The 17937-nt window shown below is 47.1% G+C and overlaps 1 protein-coding gene across 2 annotated transcripts in view; it reads right to left on the bottom strand.

Moving 5' to 3' along the window:
- CPLX1 (complexin 1) overlaps nt 1–17937 on the bottom strand; it is a 250319-nt gene that overhangs the window by 94708 nt on the left and 137674 nt on the right. For both annotated transcript variants that reach the window (XM_019490768.2, XM_019490769.2), the window contains one exon: nt 5902–6077. In XM_019490768.2, coding sequence (XP_019346313.1) covers nt 5902–6077 — 176 coding nt within the window. The remainder of the gene's footprint in view (nt 1–5901; nt 6078–17937) is intronic.

Genomic DNA, 17937 nt, shown 5'->3' with positions numbered 1-17937 from the left:
AAAAGAAAAAGGAGCCAAAACAAACTCAGTGTTCCTAAGCAAGGGGCACAACAAGTCTCTCACTGGGGTTGTAGAGAGGCAGCAGCAAGGCGCCAGACTTCCATGCATAGACCCTGAGATGGTGCAGAGTCACTTGGAAGAACTGGATGCCTTTAAGTCGGCAGGCCCAGATGAGCTCCATCCGAGGGTGCTGAAGGCACTGGCCGACGTCATTGCAGAGCCACTGGCGAGAATATTTGAACGCTCGTGGTGCATGGGCCAAGTCCCGGAGGACTGGAAAAGGGCCAATGTGGTCCCCATTTTCAAGAAGGGGAGGAAGGAGGACCCGGGCAACTATAGGCCAGTCAGTCTCACCTCCATCCTTGGCAAAGTTTTTGAAAAAATTATCAAGGCTCACATTTGTGAGAGCCCGGCAGGACAAATTATGCTGAGGGGAAACCAGCACGGGTTCGTGGCAGGCAGATCGTGTCTGACCAATCTAGTCTCTTTTTATGACCAGGTTACGAAACGCCTGGACACAGGAGGAGGGGTAGATGTTGTATACTTAGACTTCAGGAAGGCCTTCGATACGGTATCCCACCCCATACTGGTGAACAAGTTAAGAGGCTGTGACTTGGATGACTACACAGTCCGGTGGGTGGCGAATTGGGTAGAGGGTCGTGCCCAGAGAGTCTTGGTGGATGGGTCGGCTTCGACCTGGAAGGGTGTGGGCAGTGGGGTCCCGCAGGGCTCGGTCCTTGGACCGATACTCTTTAATGTCTTCATCAGCGACTTGGACGAGGGAGTGAACTGTACTCTGTCCAAGTTTGCAGATGACACAAAGCTATGGGGAGAAGTGGACATGCCGGAGGGCAGGGAACAGCTGCAAGCAGACCTGGACAGGTTAGACAAGTGGGCAGAAAACAACAGAATGCAGTTCAAGAAGGAGAAATGCAAAGTGCTGCACCTAGGGAGGTAAAATGTCCAGCACACCTACAGCCTAGGGAATGACCTGCTGGGTGGCATGGAAGTGGAAAGGGATCTTGGAGTCCTAGTAGACTCTAAGATGAACATGAGTCAGCAGTGTGACGAAGCCATCAGAAAAGCCAATGGCACTTTATCGTGCATCAGCAGATGCATGACAAATAGGTCCAAGGAGGTGATACTTCCCCTCTATTGGGTGCTGGTCAGACCGCAGTTGGAGTACTGCGTGCAATTCTGGGCACCGCAATTCAAGAGGGATGCGGATAACCTGGAGAGGGTCCAGAGAAGGGCCACTCGTATGGTTAAGGGCCTGCAGACCAAGCCCTACGAGGAGAGACTAGAAAAACTGGACCTTTTCAGCCTCCGCAAGAGAAGGTTGAGAGGCGACCTTGTGGCTGCCTATAAGTTCACCACGGGGGCACAGAAGGGAATTGGTGAGTATTTATTCACCAAGGCGCCCCCAGGGGTTACAAGAAATAATGGCCACAAGCTAGCAGAGAGCAGATTTAGATTGGACATTAGGAAGAAATTCTTCACAGTTCGAGTGGCCAAGGTCTGGAACGGGCTCCCAAGGGAGGTGGTGCTCTCCCCTACCCTGGGGTCTTCAAGAGGAGGTTAGATAGGCATCTAGATGGGGTCATCTAGACCCAGCACTCTTTCCTGCCTATGCAGGGGGTCGGACTCGATGATCTACTGAGGTCCCTTCCGACCCTAACATCTATGAATCTATGAAACTAAAAGTCAGGAAGGACCCATCCGGTTTCCTCCCCCCAGCCCTATTGCTAGGATAGCAGGGCATTGTTTCCCCTTAGGATCTCACTGGGGCTGACCCATTGTCTGGCCAGGGTTGACCGCAGTCCCTCATCCCGGGTTGTTTCTCTCCTCACCTCGCTGAGCATGGTATGTGTTACTACCCTCCTCAGATGCTGTTGGAGGCATCCCACTACCGACATCCTGCGGTACCTTCTCAAGTGGCTGGCGACCTTCTATACTAGATGCCGGTGCCCAGCCTCCTGCTGTTCTGCTCCACAGCCTCTTTTGCTGCTCATGGCCATTCCTGCCAGCAGGGAGAGCCTCCTCTGGTTCTCTCGTCCCCCTGATGCTGCAACCTTTGTTGGTTCAGAGAGCCTCCTCTGGCTCTCCTGTTCCTCTGACGCACCCACCTCTGCCGGTGCAGAGAGCCTCCTCTGGCTCCTCTGCCTTCTTGTCACGCTGATCTCTGCTGGCACAGGGAGCCCCTGCCAGCTCTCTCTCATCAGGAGTATCCCTCACGTCACCCGGCTTGAGAGTCCTCTCCGACTCCCCTCCATTCCTCCCACCGTCTTCCCTCGTGATCCTTTTTATCTCCGCACAGTGATTGCCGATGATGTCACCAGCTGGTTTCAGCTGGATAAAGACGCGACTCATGACCTGAGTGGATTTTCTCCCTCGCTCCAGCTGTGCTGTGGATCCTGCTGCAGGTAAGTATTTCTCTTTGATTGTTTTTGGTTTTTTTTCTTTTGTACATGATCCCTGTCCTAGGGGATCCCCTTTTGTTGTTTGGGGCTCTTCCAGCTGCTCTCCCCTGTGACACTTACCATGGTCCCTGGGCACCCATTCATGTCTGACCCCTAATTTAAGCCAGGCAGTGCATGGACCCTGGTGCAGCGCATCTTATTCCAGAAATGTTGCAAACTCCCACAAAAGGCTTCTGTCTCCTGGCTCTGCAGACCCAGCATCTGGAATCAGGGGAGAGGATGGAGTGGCCATTGGGGATGCTGGATCAGGGACGCTACCACCCACCGCTGGGGCTGTTTGTATGTGCTGGTTGTGCCACAGGCACATGTAGGACCGGACCCTCCTCCTGCAGCAGCTGGTGGCAGTGGCCAAGGAGCTGGAGGAGTCTGCATGGGTGAGTGGGAAGACGACCTGGCCTGGGAGGAGAGGTGACAAGAGGAGGACCTGGCCTGCCTGGCCTGCAGGCACAGGACTTCGTATTCCAGGGAGAGCTTGGCCCTGGACCAGGAGCAGATCCAGGTCCTGTGGGAGCAGAACATCATCCTGGGCTGGGCAATGTAGGTGATGGATAATATACCATTGGATCCTGGACACTGCTTTGGGCCTGGAGAACTTGTTTGTCCTACCCATTGCCCAGCATGATCCCTAGCACCACAGGCCCGCTGGCAGCCACTTGCTGCCCCAGAGCAGGCCCCTGGCTGTACCTGGGAGAAGGTCCTCTGCTGTCTCCTGGCTGCAGGAGCACCTGGGCCAGTCCCTGCCCTGGGTCTACCACCACCCACCTGGTCCCAGGCCTACCGCTCAACCTAGCTCCACGTGGGCATGGAGTCAGAGCTGCTTGGAGTGGCACTAGGACTGGATGTCTGCCCTGCTGGGCCTGGACTCCACCAGCCAGAGGTGATGCTGCCCATCCCAAAGGAGCCCCAGGCACTGTTGCCCCTAGGCAAGCCTCTCACCCACTGCAGTTGCCACAGCATGCAGGTCCACAGGGGAATGTTCAGAGGTTGGGGTGCTGGCCATCTGCCCCAAGGCCCTACCTCCTAGGTGTCCCCACCCCACAGCTCCTCATTCCAGGACACCAAAACAAAGACTGTAAATAATTTATGCACTGGGAAAAGGGTTTTTTATTGTTGGTGGGTGGGGAGGGTGGTGGAGGGGCTCTGTTTGTTGAGAGAGGAGAAGGAGGGGGCTCTGTGCTTTGAAGGGGTAGAGGGCTCTGTGCTGAAGGGAAAGGGGGGCAAATGTGGGGGGTGTGCTGTGAGGGGAATAAAGGTTTCTTCTTTGGATGGGTGCCTGCCATGGGAGTGGTGCTGGGGATGGGCGGGGGGTAGGGGGTCTGTGGGCAGCAGGGCAGGAGAGCTAGAGCAGGGAAAACTGCAGGAGGTGATCTGCTAGAGCCTTCTGTATGCAGTGCCCTGGCCTCTGCTGGCAGGTGTGCAGCTCTCCTGGGGCCCTGTCAGGCAGGACCTGCTGCTGTCACCACTGGAGGTGCTCCCACTGCCAGGCTGCCTCCATGCATCACATCTCCTCCACTCAGGCCTCATGGAATATCTCTCCCTGGGCCTCACAGATATTATACATCATGAAGGCTGCAACGATGACCCAATGGAGGTTCTCTTTGGTGACCTCAAGGTGGGAAGGGAGGGAGCACCAGCAGCTCTTGAGGTGGCCGAATGAGCATTAAATCAGGGTACAGATCTGGCCCAGTCACCAGTTAAAGTGGGCCTGGCAGGGGTCCAGGTGGCTGGTGTAGGGCCTCATCAGCCAGGGGAGAAGCAAGTAGGTAGGGTCCCTGATAAATGGGGGAGGGATGGCCATGGCGCCCAGATACAGGTCCAGCACCTCCCGTGTGAAGTGCCTGCTCTCCACCAGTCTCACCAGGCCAGAGTTGCAAAAGACATGGGCACTCATGAGCATGAATGTGCTCTGGTTGTCCACCATGGCCTGCAGAGCCATGGAGTGGAATCTCCTGAGTAGGGGCAGTCTCTATGGGACAGGCAGGTGACCAGTATGTGGGTCCAGTCCAGGCCCCAATAACACTGGGGGAATCCCACTGCACAGAACCTTGCCACCACTGCCTGGGGGTCATGGTCATGGAGGACAGTGTCTGCCAGCATGTCCTGGAGGGCACTGCACATCTGCAAAACAGCATCCCTGGTGGTGGTCTTGTGCATGCCAAACAGGTGGCTGACATACCAGAAACTGGTGGATGTGGCCAGCTTCAGCAGCACTAGAGCTAGGCAGGTGTCAGCAGGGAGGGCTGGGTACATGCTGGTCTCCTGGCACTCCAGGTGGGGCTGGAGCTGGTGCAGCAGGTCCCAGAAGGTGGACTGGGTCTTCCAGAAGCCATCTAATCACTGTTCATCATCCCAGATGTGCTGGACAAGGTGCTGCCACCAATGGTGGGTGGGGCAGTGGGCCCAGAGGTAGTGGGACTGGAGGCCTAGGAGGGTGATGGCAGCCCCAGCAGCAGCATCCTGGAGCTGCTCAATGGCATCCCTAGCAGCGGTGGCCCTGGCAGGGTAAGCTGCGGCTGGGCAGGTGGTCGCTGGTCATGGGGGAACCGGGAGGAGCAAGCCAGCCATGGGCCAGGTGACGGTTAGTCTGGCAGGCCAGTAGGGTGATCACAGTGGTCAGCAAGACTCCAGAAAGCTGTTTGTCACTGCCAGGGGCTAGGGCAGCCATAGTGCAGGGAGGCACAAACAAAGCTGCCATGTGCTGCCTCTGCACTTGCCATGCTACTCCTAAACAAAGGAAGAGGCTGCCCAGAGAGCAGAGTGGGGCTGGCTTTTAAAGATGGCTGCCAGCCTGCTGGCAGCTGCAGCCAGAGCTTGGAGCTCCATCCCCCCACCCCTGGTGGTGGCAAGGGTGCATTGCAGGGCTGCAGGGACCTGGGAGCAAATTTTCTCCCTAATCTCTGCACATGTAGACACCTGCCCAAAGACCCTTAGTGCACAGTATCTTACTGCTCAGTAAATCTAGGTTGGAGTAAATGCATGTGTAGAGGTGCCCACTGAGTATTAGGACACCCTCACTTAGAAAAGAACCAGATTGAATTATGGTGTTTTGTATAAACCAATGATATGGCCTCGGAGAGTCTTATGCTGTCATGATATGACAAGAAAAGTAACAAAGTAATTCAAGATGTAAAAAAGAAAAAAAATACAACAGTCCCCTTCATTCATCCATATTTGGCATTTTGATATGACTGTGCTCTTGAACACAAGGCTTGTTAAGTGGCAAAGGTTCAAAACAAAAGTGAAAGCTAAAAGTTGAGTGCAGCAAAGCAATTACCTAGCACAAGTGAACTTGGGTTCAGAAAACCTTGTGTTCTCTCTATATATCTTATTTAGTTAGACAAAGGTGCATATCGATGAAGGTGCATATCTATAAAACTGCATATCTACCCTGCAGTTAGTGCAGTTAGAAGGTGACACTTACCTTGTCTCGAATTCCTTGTCTCATGACTTCTCTTTCAGCCTCCATCTTTGCATATTTTGCTTTCCTTTCCTCCTCTTCCTGCCTAAGGGCTTCCTGTCGTTCCTCTTCTTTCTTGGCAGCATCAGGATCTTTTTCTTCATCCCCACCCAGCATCTTCCCCATGTCTTTGGTTGCCCCTAAAAGCAATCACACATTAGTCAAAACTGATTGATGTTCAATAAACCAAATGCCAGCTTCCCTCTATTCCTGCTCTTTTGGTAACTAAAAGTGAATCCCATGTCCTCTGCATCTGGAAAGGTCTCTCCAGCAGAAAGGGAGGTAAGCCAAGTTCAGAGGCAGGTAAAGGAAAGCCCCTTGCAAAGGAAACAGCAAACTATACCAAATTATATGCTCTTGTGAGCCCCCTTATACCCCCACCTGTCAGCCTGCAGTTATAAGTCTGGTCCATTTAGTAAGGGTTACCTGGCAGTTCACTGTGTGATCGACTGAGCCCATAGCTTACCTGGTGCACTAAGTACCGGAGGCTCCTTAGTCCAACAATACAAGAGCAGACCAAGGAAAAACATATTATTGTTATCATCACCTCTACTGACTAGTATTACATGCCTTTAGAGCTTTGTTGTGGTTGGCTGGCCATAGCCGTAGGGCCTAGGGGGCTCTACAGAGCCAGGTTTCCTCAGGAGTGGCAGTAGATACAATATCAATAGGGTTGACCCAGTGCATTGGCCCCTGCATTAGGGCCAGGGTCCTGTCTCATCCCCACACATCTTTCAGTCTCCTGCTGCCAGCCCCTGTGCTCTCTGGAGCTAGCTCTCCGCTATTGTGCACAGCCCTTGCACAGCCATGCAAGTGGGGAGGCTTCTTGCATGCCCCTCTGCCCCTGCATGGCCACGCACGGGCCGCTCACCATCTGGGCCAGAGGCACTTCTAACATCAAAGCTGCTGGTGATCCATCAGGGCTGTTGCATGGACATTTGCTATGATGCTTCCATCTCATCCCAAGTTAGAATGGTTCTCAGCTCTGACCCAGTGATATATGCAGAGATACATACCAATGCCATAAAGGTTAATGACTAAGCCCTGCTGCATGCTGCTCTGGGCATACCCTAGGCACACCCACATGCTGATTTATCTACATCACCCCAGCCCATTCAGGCTAGGCCTGCAGCCACTTCAAGGCTTATGCTTCCCCCCCCCCCCCCCATAACAGTGAATAGAGAGTGAGTGGGGAAAAGGCAGGGCAGCTCCACACAGCAGAGATGGAGAGGCACATTAACAGCACAAGGCACTTTGTCCCAGGAGAGCAGGAAGCAGACTGTGACATTCTGGTTCCTTCACTTGCTCCACAGTGTCTTTAACTGGCTGGACTGTGAAATGCCAATCCAGCCTGGTATAACCCTATCTAAGGAAAGAATGATAAAAATACATATGCAGACACCACTCAGTCCTGGGTACCTTGCCCTCTAATGCTCAATGAAGAAGGGAGACCATCCTTTGTGATCATTAATCTGTTGTAAATCTTTTGACTATAGAAATGCAGAGAACCTATCCCTAGACAAAGAAAATCCTTCATCAGTCTACAGAGCATTTTGCTATCAGTTTGCCATCAGCAGTTCTGAAATGGAGGACAAAGTAGGCTGTATCATCAAGGTCTTCACTCTGCATCATAATGTAGGTTCTTCGAGTCACCAAAATGCCTTCAGCAAGCATGAAAATATTTTTGAGAGCTGGGAACTATTTTTCTAATTTTTGCCTGAATACTTCTTTTCTGTCTATTCTAGATTTTTTGGGGCTGTGTCTTTTTACAGCATGCTGAATAACAGTACGCTGAAAGTTTTTCTAAATCTCATTAAAAGAGTGCTGAAAACTTCCGTTTTCAGACAGATGAGATGTGATAACTTCATGTGGGGGCTAACTGTCTGAACAGCGTTCCCTCTAAGCTGTGTGGAGTGCACGGCCACACAGGCGCATTCACACTGTGCTGCCAGTCACCCCTGCATGGCCATGCACACCATGCAGCTTAGAGGGAATGCTGTGTATGAGGTAAAAATAACGATGAGCAAGCAGTTTTTATCCACTCAGCTCCCATTTTTTTTCTCTAGATGCATCTTTGCAGCATTCATTTAATCTGCACATAGCTAACCACTAACTTCTGGTTCCTTTTAGTCTCATCAAGAGCCTACTGAAGTCAATGGAAGGATTCCTATGGATTTGGGATCAAACCCTTAGCTTCTAATGCCATATATATATATATATATATATATATATATATATATACACACACACACACACACACACACACACACACACACACACACACACACACATACATACACACACACTATCTCTTTGCAAGGGAGTCATTGCTATGTTAACATACTCAATCCACTTGCTTCTGCTCAGTTCAAATGCTGAGAAAATGGCATGTGGACACCCTTTGGGTGGCACTGGGTGTGTGCAAGTAAGCATGTTAGAGGCTAAGAATGGCACTGGATGCACCCTAGGTATGTGATCTGCAATGACTACATGCCATTTTTTCCAGACATTATTGCATGTGAGCCAGGGCAGAGAGTAGGATGCATTTTCACAAGTGGTACCCCTTGCACATCTGGGTTCAGCAGAGGCCTTCCCCAGCATACAGTGTTTGAATTCAAATTATTTTGATATCGTACATTTTCTTCCCTAAGGATCTGCAGTGTTTTACACAAATGCTTCTAAGTTATCAATTTGTTCTACTGAAATTAAGTCCCACTGAGAACACACATTTTACTTTCTCTCCTACCAATGTTAATATAGTTGTTTTTACGTTGTGTTCTCTCCTGAGTAGAAGGAAAGAGGGTACAAGGAACTGTTCCCTTTCTGTGTACAGAATGGTGGCACTAGGGCACTCAGACCAGCAGGCAGGTCTGAGGAAGGAAGGAAGGAGGAAAAGTTGTTTGAATCTGTTTATTTGACAAATCTATTACCATCTTCCATCACAATCAAGCCACATGATATGACACTGTGACAGACGACTAGGAGAGAAAGGTGGCTAATTGTTTATGGGAGTCTTGCCTATAATTAAACTTCACAGTGTGCGGGCCGGGCCCTGATCCCGCCGCCAAGTGCGAGTTGGGGGGGGGGATCCGCGGCCCGTCTTTTGCGCACGCGGGCTGTGGCCAGCAGCCCGGGCACGCGGGGTCGGAGAAAACCGGTGGCGAGCTAGAATTAGTCACAAACGCGTAGTGGTTGATTGAAAAGCTTGTTTACTTACACCCAAAGATGGTAGTGGTGTAGGCTGGACAGGTTTCCAGGCGCAGCTCCGCTTAAGTCCTTGCTAGAGGACTACGACAAATTCGGTTGCTCCCATGGAGTTGTTTAGGCTCCGCGGGTTTGGTTCGATTCCCTGGTCCCCCGGAGTTGTTTAGGCTCCGTGGGTTCGAAAATTAGGTTTACAGGAAAGGGATACGTCTTGGATTGCGATCGGCGATGGGGAGAGGCTAGAAGCGAAAGCTCCGCGGGTTTGGTTATTAAGCTTGAGAGAGGCGCGTTGCGTCCACGAGGGTCCGCAGCGCTTAGAGATCTTCACACAAGGTGAAGGTTTCTCTCTCACTCCGATTTCTCTCCCTCTCCGACTTGGGCGGAAACTACCCAAGCCTTTTATACGGCTAGCAAGCCAATAGCTAGCCGCCACGTTTGCCTACATTTGGAACTGGCCAATTATGTGGCGTGAATCCAAATACAAATGATGGGAACTCCTTTGCAACATGCATCACTAGTATGCAAAAGAAATGCACCCTGCAAAGAAGCTGTAATTTGGTGGGAAATCTCCCGTTGCACCAGAGTTCTCTCCCGCAGCAGAGAACTCTATCGTGCAAAGAAAGCTACAATCGGCGGGAAAATAATTTAGCAGTGCTGAAGCACACACAAACAAAAAACCACAACTTTGGGTTGTGACACACAGTACTATATACTATTTCATTAGATTTAAAGCTTCTACTAAAGCCATTTACAAGTCGTGATGTTTCATGATGGGTTCTCTGTTGTGTTCAGGTGCTTCTGGATAGAGCAGGGTGAAAGGGATATGAAAGAGTTGGCTATAGTTCCCAGAATTTCAGGCTGGTTTTGCACAAGTCCCAAATGCCTGGAAGGAGATCAGACCACAAGCTGCTTAAATTCTATCAACTGGTACAGCTAACCGCCAATAGAGGGGTATCAAACATATGACCCATGGGCTGTATCTGGACCAGGGAAATGTTTTACTTGGCTTCCAGGGATCCCAGAGGGACCAGGAATTTGGGGTGGGGTGAATGAAAGTGGGGCCTGCTGACAAATTTCCAACTATTCTGTATTCAGTATCACTTCAACCCAGGTATAGGTTTCTGAGCACCTTGGAAGATGCCAGGCAGTCAAAGAATGTAGAAATTGGATTGAAATGTTAATGGAATGATATGCAAAAGAAACTAATATTATCTAGCTGTGTGCATCCATGTGTTAGCCTGTGACTGCTGGTTCAAAGATGTATGCTTTCTGGACAACTTTAGATATGTATCCTCACTTATTCCCCCTTCTCAGCTGGACTTACCACCCAACTGATAAGAAATAAAGGCTATTTTGGTTTCTGTTTGGTTTCTTTTACTCACTGGCAAACCTGAAACAGTAAAACCAGAAAGAAAATGATCCTAAATGTTGCAACAAACAGATCCATTGAAGTCAATATGGGTCTCATGCTTAAAGTTGAGCACCTGCTGAAGTAACTCACTGATTTAGGGTTCACATTGACTTAAAAAAATAATTGCATTACCATGCTTGGGTATATCCTGGGGGATTGGAGGAAATTGTGGGTTTAAAGAAAGGATTTGCAGGATTAAAGAGTATCAAAACTACTGGAAATAATTGTGTAAGCAAGAAGATATAGGAAATTTCCATAAAATATAGATGACCTAGGGCCTCTTCAAATGAGAGTAGTTAGGTCTTGCTTACAGAGCTAAAAGGTAGATAAAGGTCACATCAGAGCACAGAACAAGCTAGAGGGTTTGTTTGTTCCCCCCTACATTTAAAAAAGATTAATGGAACTACCTGTTTTCAGTTGCAAATGCCAGTATTTTTGTGCAGTTGGAGATTTTGCATAGACACTGCATGCACAAGAAAACCTTAAGGATGCAACCTGGGTGCCCATGCTACAAAAATGGCCTGAGTTCACAAAGTAAGCATTTATGGCCTACTCTCAAAATATCTTACCAGTTGGAACTATAAAACTTAAGAACCATGAAAGTTTTAAACAATTTGCCTCACTTTTCATTTTGAGGAACCAAAGAACTAGTGTATGATCATTCTATTTGTAGCTTAGTCTTATTTAGAACTAACAGAAGGGACAACCTGATGTCACAGAGTTTTCAAAACACAGCATGATTTTGATTCAGTCGTCTGAACACCTGAAGTTAATCGCAGCGTGCTTTGTGGGAGAAAGAGATAGAAAAGCCAAAGGGTCAATTCTCTTTGCAATATAGCTTCAGAAGTGTCCTGCTTCTACACTGAACGTGCCTAATTTCACATCTAAGCAAGCATTTTACATACCATTGAAAAGAGTATTTTCTTCAAGGCTCCAATGTTAGGCTTTCATCTACAACATACGGAGTCTTTCTCCATTTCGTTTACTGTCTTCCCATTAAGTATCATAGTACCTTTAAAAAATATCCATTTTGTACCAAAAAGCTGAACTTGCTCAAAAAGACTGCAGCAATAATTATGAAATTGTTTATTTTCCTCCTCTGAGAAAAAAAATCTTCATTCACCATTTGCTCATTTGGAAGGAAAACCAGGGATGTATTTATTTTGAGACTTCAATACACAAAAGGCTTTCTTATGCAAATGCCATTAAAGAGGAAAAATATAAAGAGGATTCAGTTATGTTTTCTTATCAGTATACTTTTATTCATAGCTTTTGTATCTTGCCAAGTCATGCATATGTTACATGAATGCCTCCAAGTAATCCTTTCTGAGTGTAGCAACATTCCTTTTGTTTGCTGCCTTGCCAAAGGGACACTTAGGTAGATAGAACCACTTTCAGCCACCTGCCAAATACACAGTACATGCATTTCCATCCTCTCAAATTTTCAGGGCTAAATAGAAACCAAGACCCCAAACCAGTTCACTTTTCTCATCTGAACTCAAGAGGCTTCTAATATAAGATCTGAACAATAGCACAGAACTAATAACCTGTCTTCTGACATAGCCAGCGTCTCAATAAGCAACAGACCTACATCTAGACTTAGACTAAGATAAAATTTTCACTTTGTATTTAAGCGTTTGTTTAAAGAAGAAGACAAAAAGCATGATACCTCCCTGATGCAAACTGTTAAAGACAAGAAAATGACACGTGATTAGATCTCTCTTCATTCAAACATTAATTTCCACTCAGTGCATTCATCCTGACAGTGATGGACTTCATGTCATCATAAAAGAAATGTAAAACTCTAGAAATCTTTGGTCAGAGATGATACTTTTTATTAGACCAACTAAAACTCACAAAAAATTATATTGTGATTTCCTAGTTGATCTAAAAAAAGGTATCATCTTTGAACGAAAGGTTCTAGAGTTTTGCACTTCTTTTTGTGTCAGACCCACACGGCTACCAAATATATCCCTGATATCATTATAAAAAACTTCCTCAGCCTCTATCAGATAAGACAACCCCCCAAATGCATTGTCTCCTCTGCAGCATGACACAACACTATTATTATTAGTAAATATTAGAATGTTTAAAAAAAATATGACTCAAAATCTCACACCAGAAAAAGCTATAAGCATGTCTCTGCTAGGTCAGCAGCATGGGGATATTTAGCAAACAAGCCTGACACCAAGTGATATGTTGCAGGAAGCAATCCTAAAATGACCTGTGCAAGACAGGCTAGATAATGTAGAGATCTCTTCTTTCTAATTCCTATAAGCCCTTATGTTGGGGGACAGATTTTATTTGTAAATCCAATTACATTTTCTTTGAGCAGGTCAGACAAGAATGACTCACTCCTTGACCAATGCTTATGATCTAGGGAAAGTGGGAGGAAACACCACAGGGAGGCACAACATGCCTGGTTTGCATGCATCTCACTCCAAAACAGATGTAACATAGCTTCTTTTCTTCAGTGCTGGCCTGGCACTGCACAAAGACATCTCCATGACATCCAATCAGGTTGAAGCATATGTGAGGCAAGCATGCCATGCTTCATGGCAGCACTCTAGCATGCTCCATTGAGGAGGTAGACTTGCCCCTTCAGTTTGATTTTAGTGGAATAATTCATAGAATCATAGAAAATTAGGGTTGGAAAGGACCTGAGAAGGTCATCTAGTCTACCCCTTGCTCAAAGCAGGACCATCCCCAACTAGATCATCCCACCCAAGACTATCTAGCTGAATCTTAAAAACCTCCAGGGATGGAGAGTGTACAACCTCTCTGAATAACCTGGTCCAGTGCTTTAATGCCCTCCCAGTCAGAAGGTTTCCTCTAATATCTATCCTAAACTTCCCTTGCTGCAATTTGAGACCATTGCTCCTTGTACTGTCATCTGCCACCACTGAGAACAGTGGTGGTCTAGCTCCATCCTCTTTAGAACCACCCTTCATATAGTTGAAGACTGCAATTAAATCCCCACTCAGTCTTCTCTTCTGTGGACTAAATAAGCACAGATCCCTCACACCCTACTCATAAGCCATGCTCCCCAGCCCCCTAATCATTTTCATTGCCCTCTGCTGGACTCTCTGCAATTCATCCACATCCTTTCTGTAGTGGGGTCCCCAGAACTGGACACAGTACATTTGGGTCTCTCTTTATGCAAATTCATCTTGAGCAAATTCGCTTATATGTGACAACCTTATTTATACAAGAAATTAGCTTTGTGCGAGAAAAATCTGATCTTATGCGAAGTCGGCCGGCAATGAGTTCCCTGAAGGCTGGCAGAGTTCCAGCCTGCAGGGAGCTGGGAGGAAGCAGAAGGAAGGTAATGAGACTGGGGGCACCATGTGCATGTACAGTACATGCATGTGGCCCCAAGTAGCCTTGAGGGCAGCTCTGGCAGGTAAGTGGGAGGGAAGAGGGGGACTGAGGACCCTGTAGGGAGGGAGCTGTGCAGGACTAGGGCTGCTGTCCATCCAGGGGGTGCTTGGGGCCTGGGGCCCCAGCAGGGAGCAGGACAGAGATTCCGGTGGCTCATCAGGGGAGGGAGAGAGCCGGCTGGTGATGCACCCCCTGCACATGCTGCTGCTTGCAGCACGGAGCTCATAGCCTCTCCATGCAACAGTTATTGTATTGTGTGATTACTGTTTGAATTTGTCATGGTTTGTGGGGGGGCAGTAGAGTGAAGCTGGTACATATCCCTATTAATTACATGTAATAATGGATTTGCTTTATGCAAATTTGCTTCATGCAAGTTTTTTGGGGACGCAACCCTCACATAAAGAGACACCCGTGTGTACTCCACATATGGCCTCATCAGTGCTCAATAGAAGGGAATAATCACTTCTCTCGATCTGCTTGCAGTGCTCCTGCTAATGTAGCCCAGTATACTGTTAGTCTTCTTCACAAGAAGGGCACACTGCTGGCTGGGTTAAATCATGGGCCCAGCTCACTAACAACACGGCCTGATCATGGCAGGAGCCACTATTTTCACACTCAGAATGTGAAAACCTGCCCCCTCACCCACCCTGATTGGGTGAGGAGGCAGGTTTAGGTGCAGGTTTAATTGCAGCAGCAGAGGCCTTGCTGCCAAGGCAATCGCTACTTACAAGCCCACAGTGCACTCCCTTCCACTGCCTCCCTGGAACAGGCAGGAACATTAGTAGCAGTTGTCTGCCCTATGTGTTTTTTTCTGACTGACAAAAAATAAATTCCCTTTTAAAAAATGCAGCTCTGCTCTGTCGGGCTCCCAGCCAATCAGCAATGAGTTTGAGGCTGAGCTCAGTGTCAGACAATCAGCAGTGATACCAATGAGCTCAGCACTAAGCAGGAGGGCAATGAGCTCATCCCCTCTCCTACCCGGTGCCAAGGTCATCTGCCAAGGTAGCCCCAGGAGCCCCCAACCCCCCATGACTCAGTTTTCCTGCCAGATGAGCAAACAGTCTCTCCCCTACCCATCCTCAATTTCTCTTCTTCCCCTGTCCCTTTTTGTGACCCCTTCCAATTCTTCCTGCTTGTTTCCCAGGCTCAGGTACAGACACCTGAGGTAATTAGCTGATTGCCCTTCTTTCTCAGGAAGACTGAGAAGTCCTCCCCTGTTGCCTCCTCCTGCTTGTTCTAAGTATTGGCATAACTGAGAGGGAGCAACTGGAGCAGCAGTCCTAAGTACTGCCTTTGCCAAGGAGGCGGTGGGTGGGGATAGGAGGATAATTTCTGTTGCCACAAGCTGGTGACTGGCTGTGCTGCCACAAAGAAGAGTGCAGAAGCCAGTGCTACCCTGTGTGCCAGAGCTGCCCAGAAAATGAACCTGCCTTCTTAATGGTCTCTTCTGCAAAGTACTGTTAGACTGACATTTCAGCTCTTTCATTTGGTGTATTCTGAGTGACATTTTTCATTCAAACCTCCCCTCCAAAATTGGGAGGGAATCAGAATTTCCTGAAGATGCCCAGGCTTCAGCTCTGACACATGCCATGTTTTTGCCAAATGGATTTGGCACACAGCTGGTACTTGCAGGAGGCTGCTTTTGGCTGATCTTAGGGATTGCAATGGAACATAAGGCAGGAGGTGGTACCTTAGGTACACAAAAAATATTACATTCAAAACATTCAGATAAAGACATAAGCAAAGCAAGAAATTGCATTTATATGTGAACTTTTAGCTCCACTTTTTCTGCGTCCCAGATACAGCAAGTGAACAACTTTATTAGCAAAGTTAACAAAGCTGCCATGACTGCCAAACCAGCTGTTCTGCATTAAGCCATAAGCATAACTCCTATACAATCAGGAAACAGCAGGATGATAGTTTGGTGGATAAAGTTCTAATTTCAGATCTGGAAGACCCACTTCAACATCTACTTCCGCTATAAATTATAAGTGACGTGCAAAGGTCGCAAAGGAATCCTGGTGCCTCAGTCCCTCCTCCGTAAAAGAGAGAGAACAATACTGGCTTGAACACCACTGCCCTACCTCATGAAGGTGTTGAGAGAAGTAATACATTACATATTGTGACGTGCTCAAATATTCTGTTGAAAAAGACTGTTTTAAGTACCCAACCGAGACATCCACACTGAAATGAAATGGTCCCATGGTCATGGCTTTATTGAAAGACATATGAAAAGAACACCACAAATCAAATTAAAACTATGAGGTGAAATATTCCTTCACCTTACAATGAGCTACTTGGGCCTGATGGAAGGAAATTTATTACTTTTTGTAAATAAATAGAAATTCTCAACTTTTTTCGGTCAATTCCAAGGTATCCAGAAGTTGCTTTAATGATTTAGGTTCATTATTAGACACAAAAGATCGACACTTACAACTGAGATGAGGTTAAAGCCTTAAATCAGCCTAAAACAGAATTTCCAGATGGCCCTCAGATGAGGTGGTAACCTCACCTCTTTGTAGTGAGGACCAAAACCTAAAGACCAATCCTCCATTGTATGTTTAAGCAGGAGGAAGGAGGCCTGAATTGCTGACGGGCTAACTAAAGCTGTGAACCATGCATGCAGCTCATCTATTATTACTTCCTGTTCCTTCCCTGCTTATACTTTCTTATTTCCTGACTCATCTTGACCTTTAAGATAACAAGAAATTTAGGACAGCAACCATTTGCTGTATGTCTGTACAACATCTAGCAAAATAGAGCCGAAATGGAGACAAGACTCTGGATTCTACCATAATGGAAACAATAAATACATAGTAGCTTCTGCAAATGGTTCCAGTGAGGAGACATAGGATCTAGCACTAAATCTGTACACAGAACAGAACACTGCACTTGTGAAATATAGTGCATTTTAGTTTAGGTTGTATCACATCTACTTTGGGTAGAGAGGATCCTAAAAATCTTTAAAAATTTAGCCCCATTTTGCAACTCTGTTTAGAAGAGTTCATGCCTACTATATCTCATCTTCAACAATACTTCCAGAAGTTCTAAGTTACAACACTGCTGATAAATAAGTTGTACAGATTAATGTTATGGTTCCATAGGGAAGTGGAATGATTCAGTGGACTGGGTACTGGGTTAGAAGTCCAGAAAATAGACATCTATCCTCAGTTCTGTAACCAATCCACTGGGTCAGCTAGGATAAATCTCTTTTCATCTCTGTCTCTGTTTCCCCAGCTAAAATGGTGATCCTGAAATTGACTTTCTTTTGTGAAGTGCTTTGAGATTGCTGGATAACAAATGCAGAGAGTAAGCTTTTAGTTCTTTACCCATTTTGGGGTAGCATATACAGGCCTTAAGACAGGGCAAGAGCAGCAAATGTTAAAACCTGCAAATCTAAAGTTCCATGGAAACCACCAGAGAACATTTGGAATATTGTTAAGAGCCCTGGGATGTAAGGATCAATACAACCTCCAGCAGCAGAAAAGTATGTAGGACAATACAACCAAAATCTGTGAAGATATATAAGAATGTCATAATTGCTTTCATTAATCAGCAAATTGCAAGGTACATAGCACTAAATGTGGTTGATTATGTGTGGGCAATGATGCAGGTGCTTGATGTAAGTGCTTCTAATGTATAAAAAGAATAGAACAGGAATATACTTTGGATTTGTGTTTAACCCCACACTAAAGTTGCTGTTGGCAAGTCTGATCAAGTGGCTCAGTGATTTTCAAACTTCCTAGTCAAAGAACGCTTCCATATCACTTATTCTGCCATGGAACCCCTATCCCTGTCCTGAAGACTGATGTAGAGTCAGGAAACCTGACCCAACTCAGCAATAGCATGACACCACATCCTGCCCCATTCTGCCATTACTCCCAGTCTCTTTGTGATATTTGTTGATATTTTAAAACCCGGACATATGGTGAACTAACACAGATCATCAAAGTTTAAAAATCATTGACCTGCCTGATAGTATAAATAAAGCTGCATTAAGTTTA

The sequence above is a fragment of the Alligator mississippiensis genome, chromosome 3 (genome assembly GCF_030867095.1).
Source record: "Alligator mississippiensis isolate rAllMis1 chromosome 3, rAllMis1, whole genome shotgun sequence".
Classification (NCBI taxonomy): Eukaryota; Metazoa; Chordata; order Crocodylia; family Alligatoridae; genus Alligator; species Alligator mississippiensis.
Note: the sequence above shows the minus strand (reverse complement) of the source record. Positions and strands in the feature narration are given on the sequence as shown.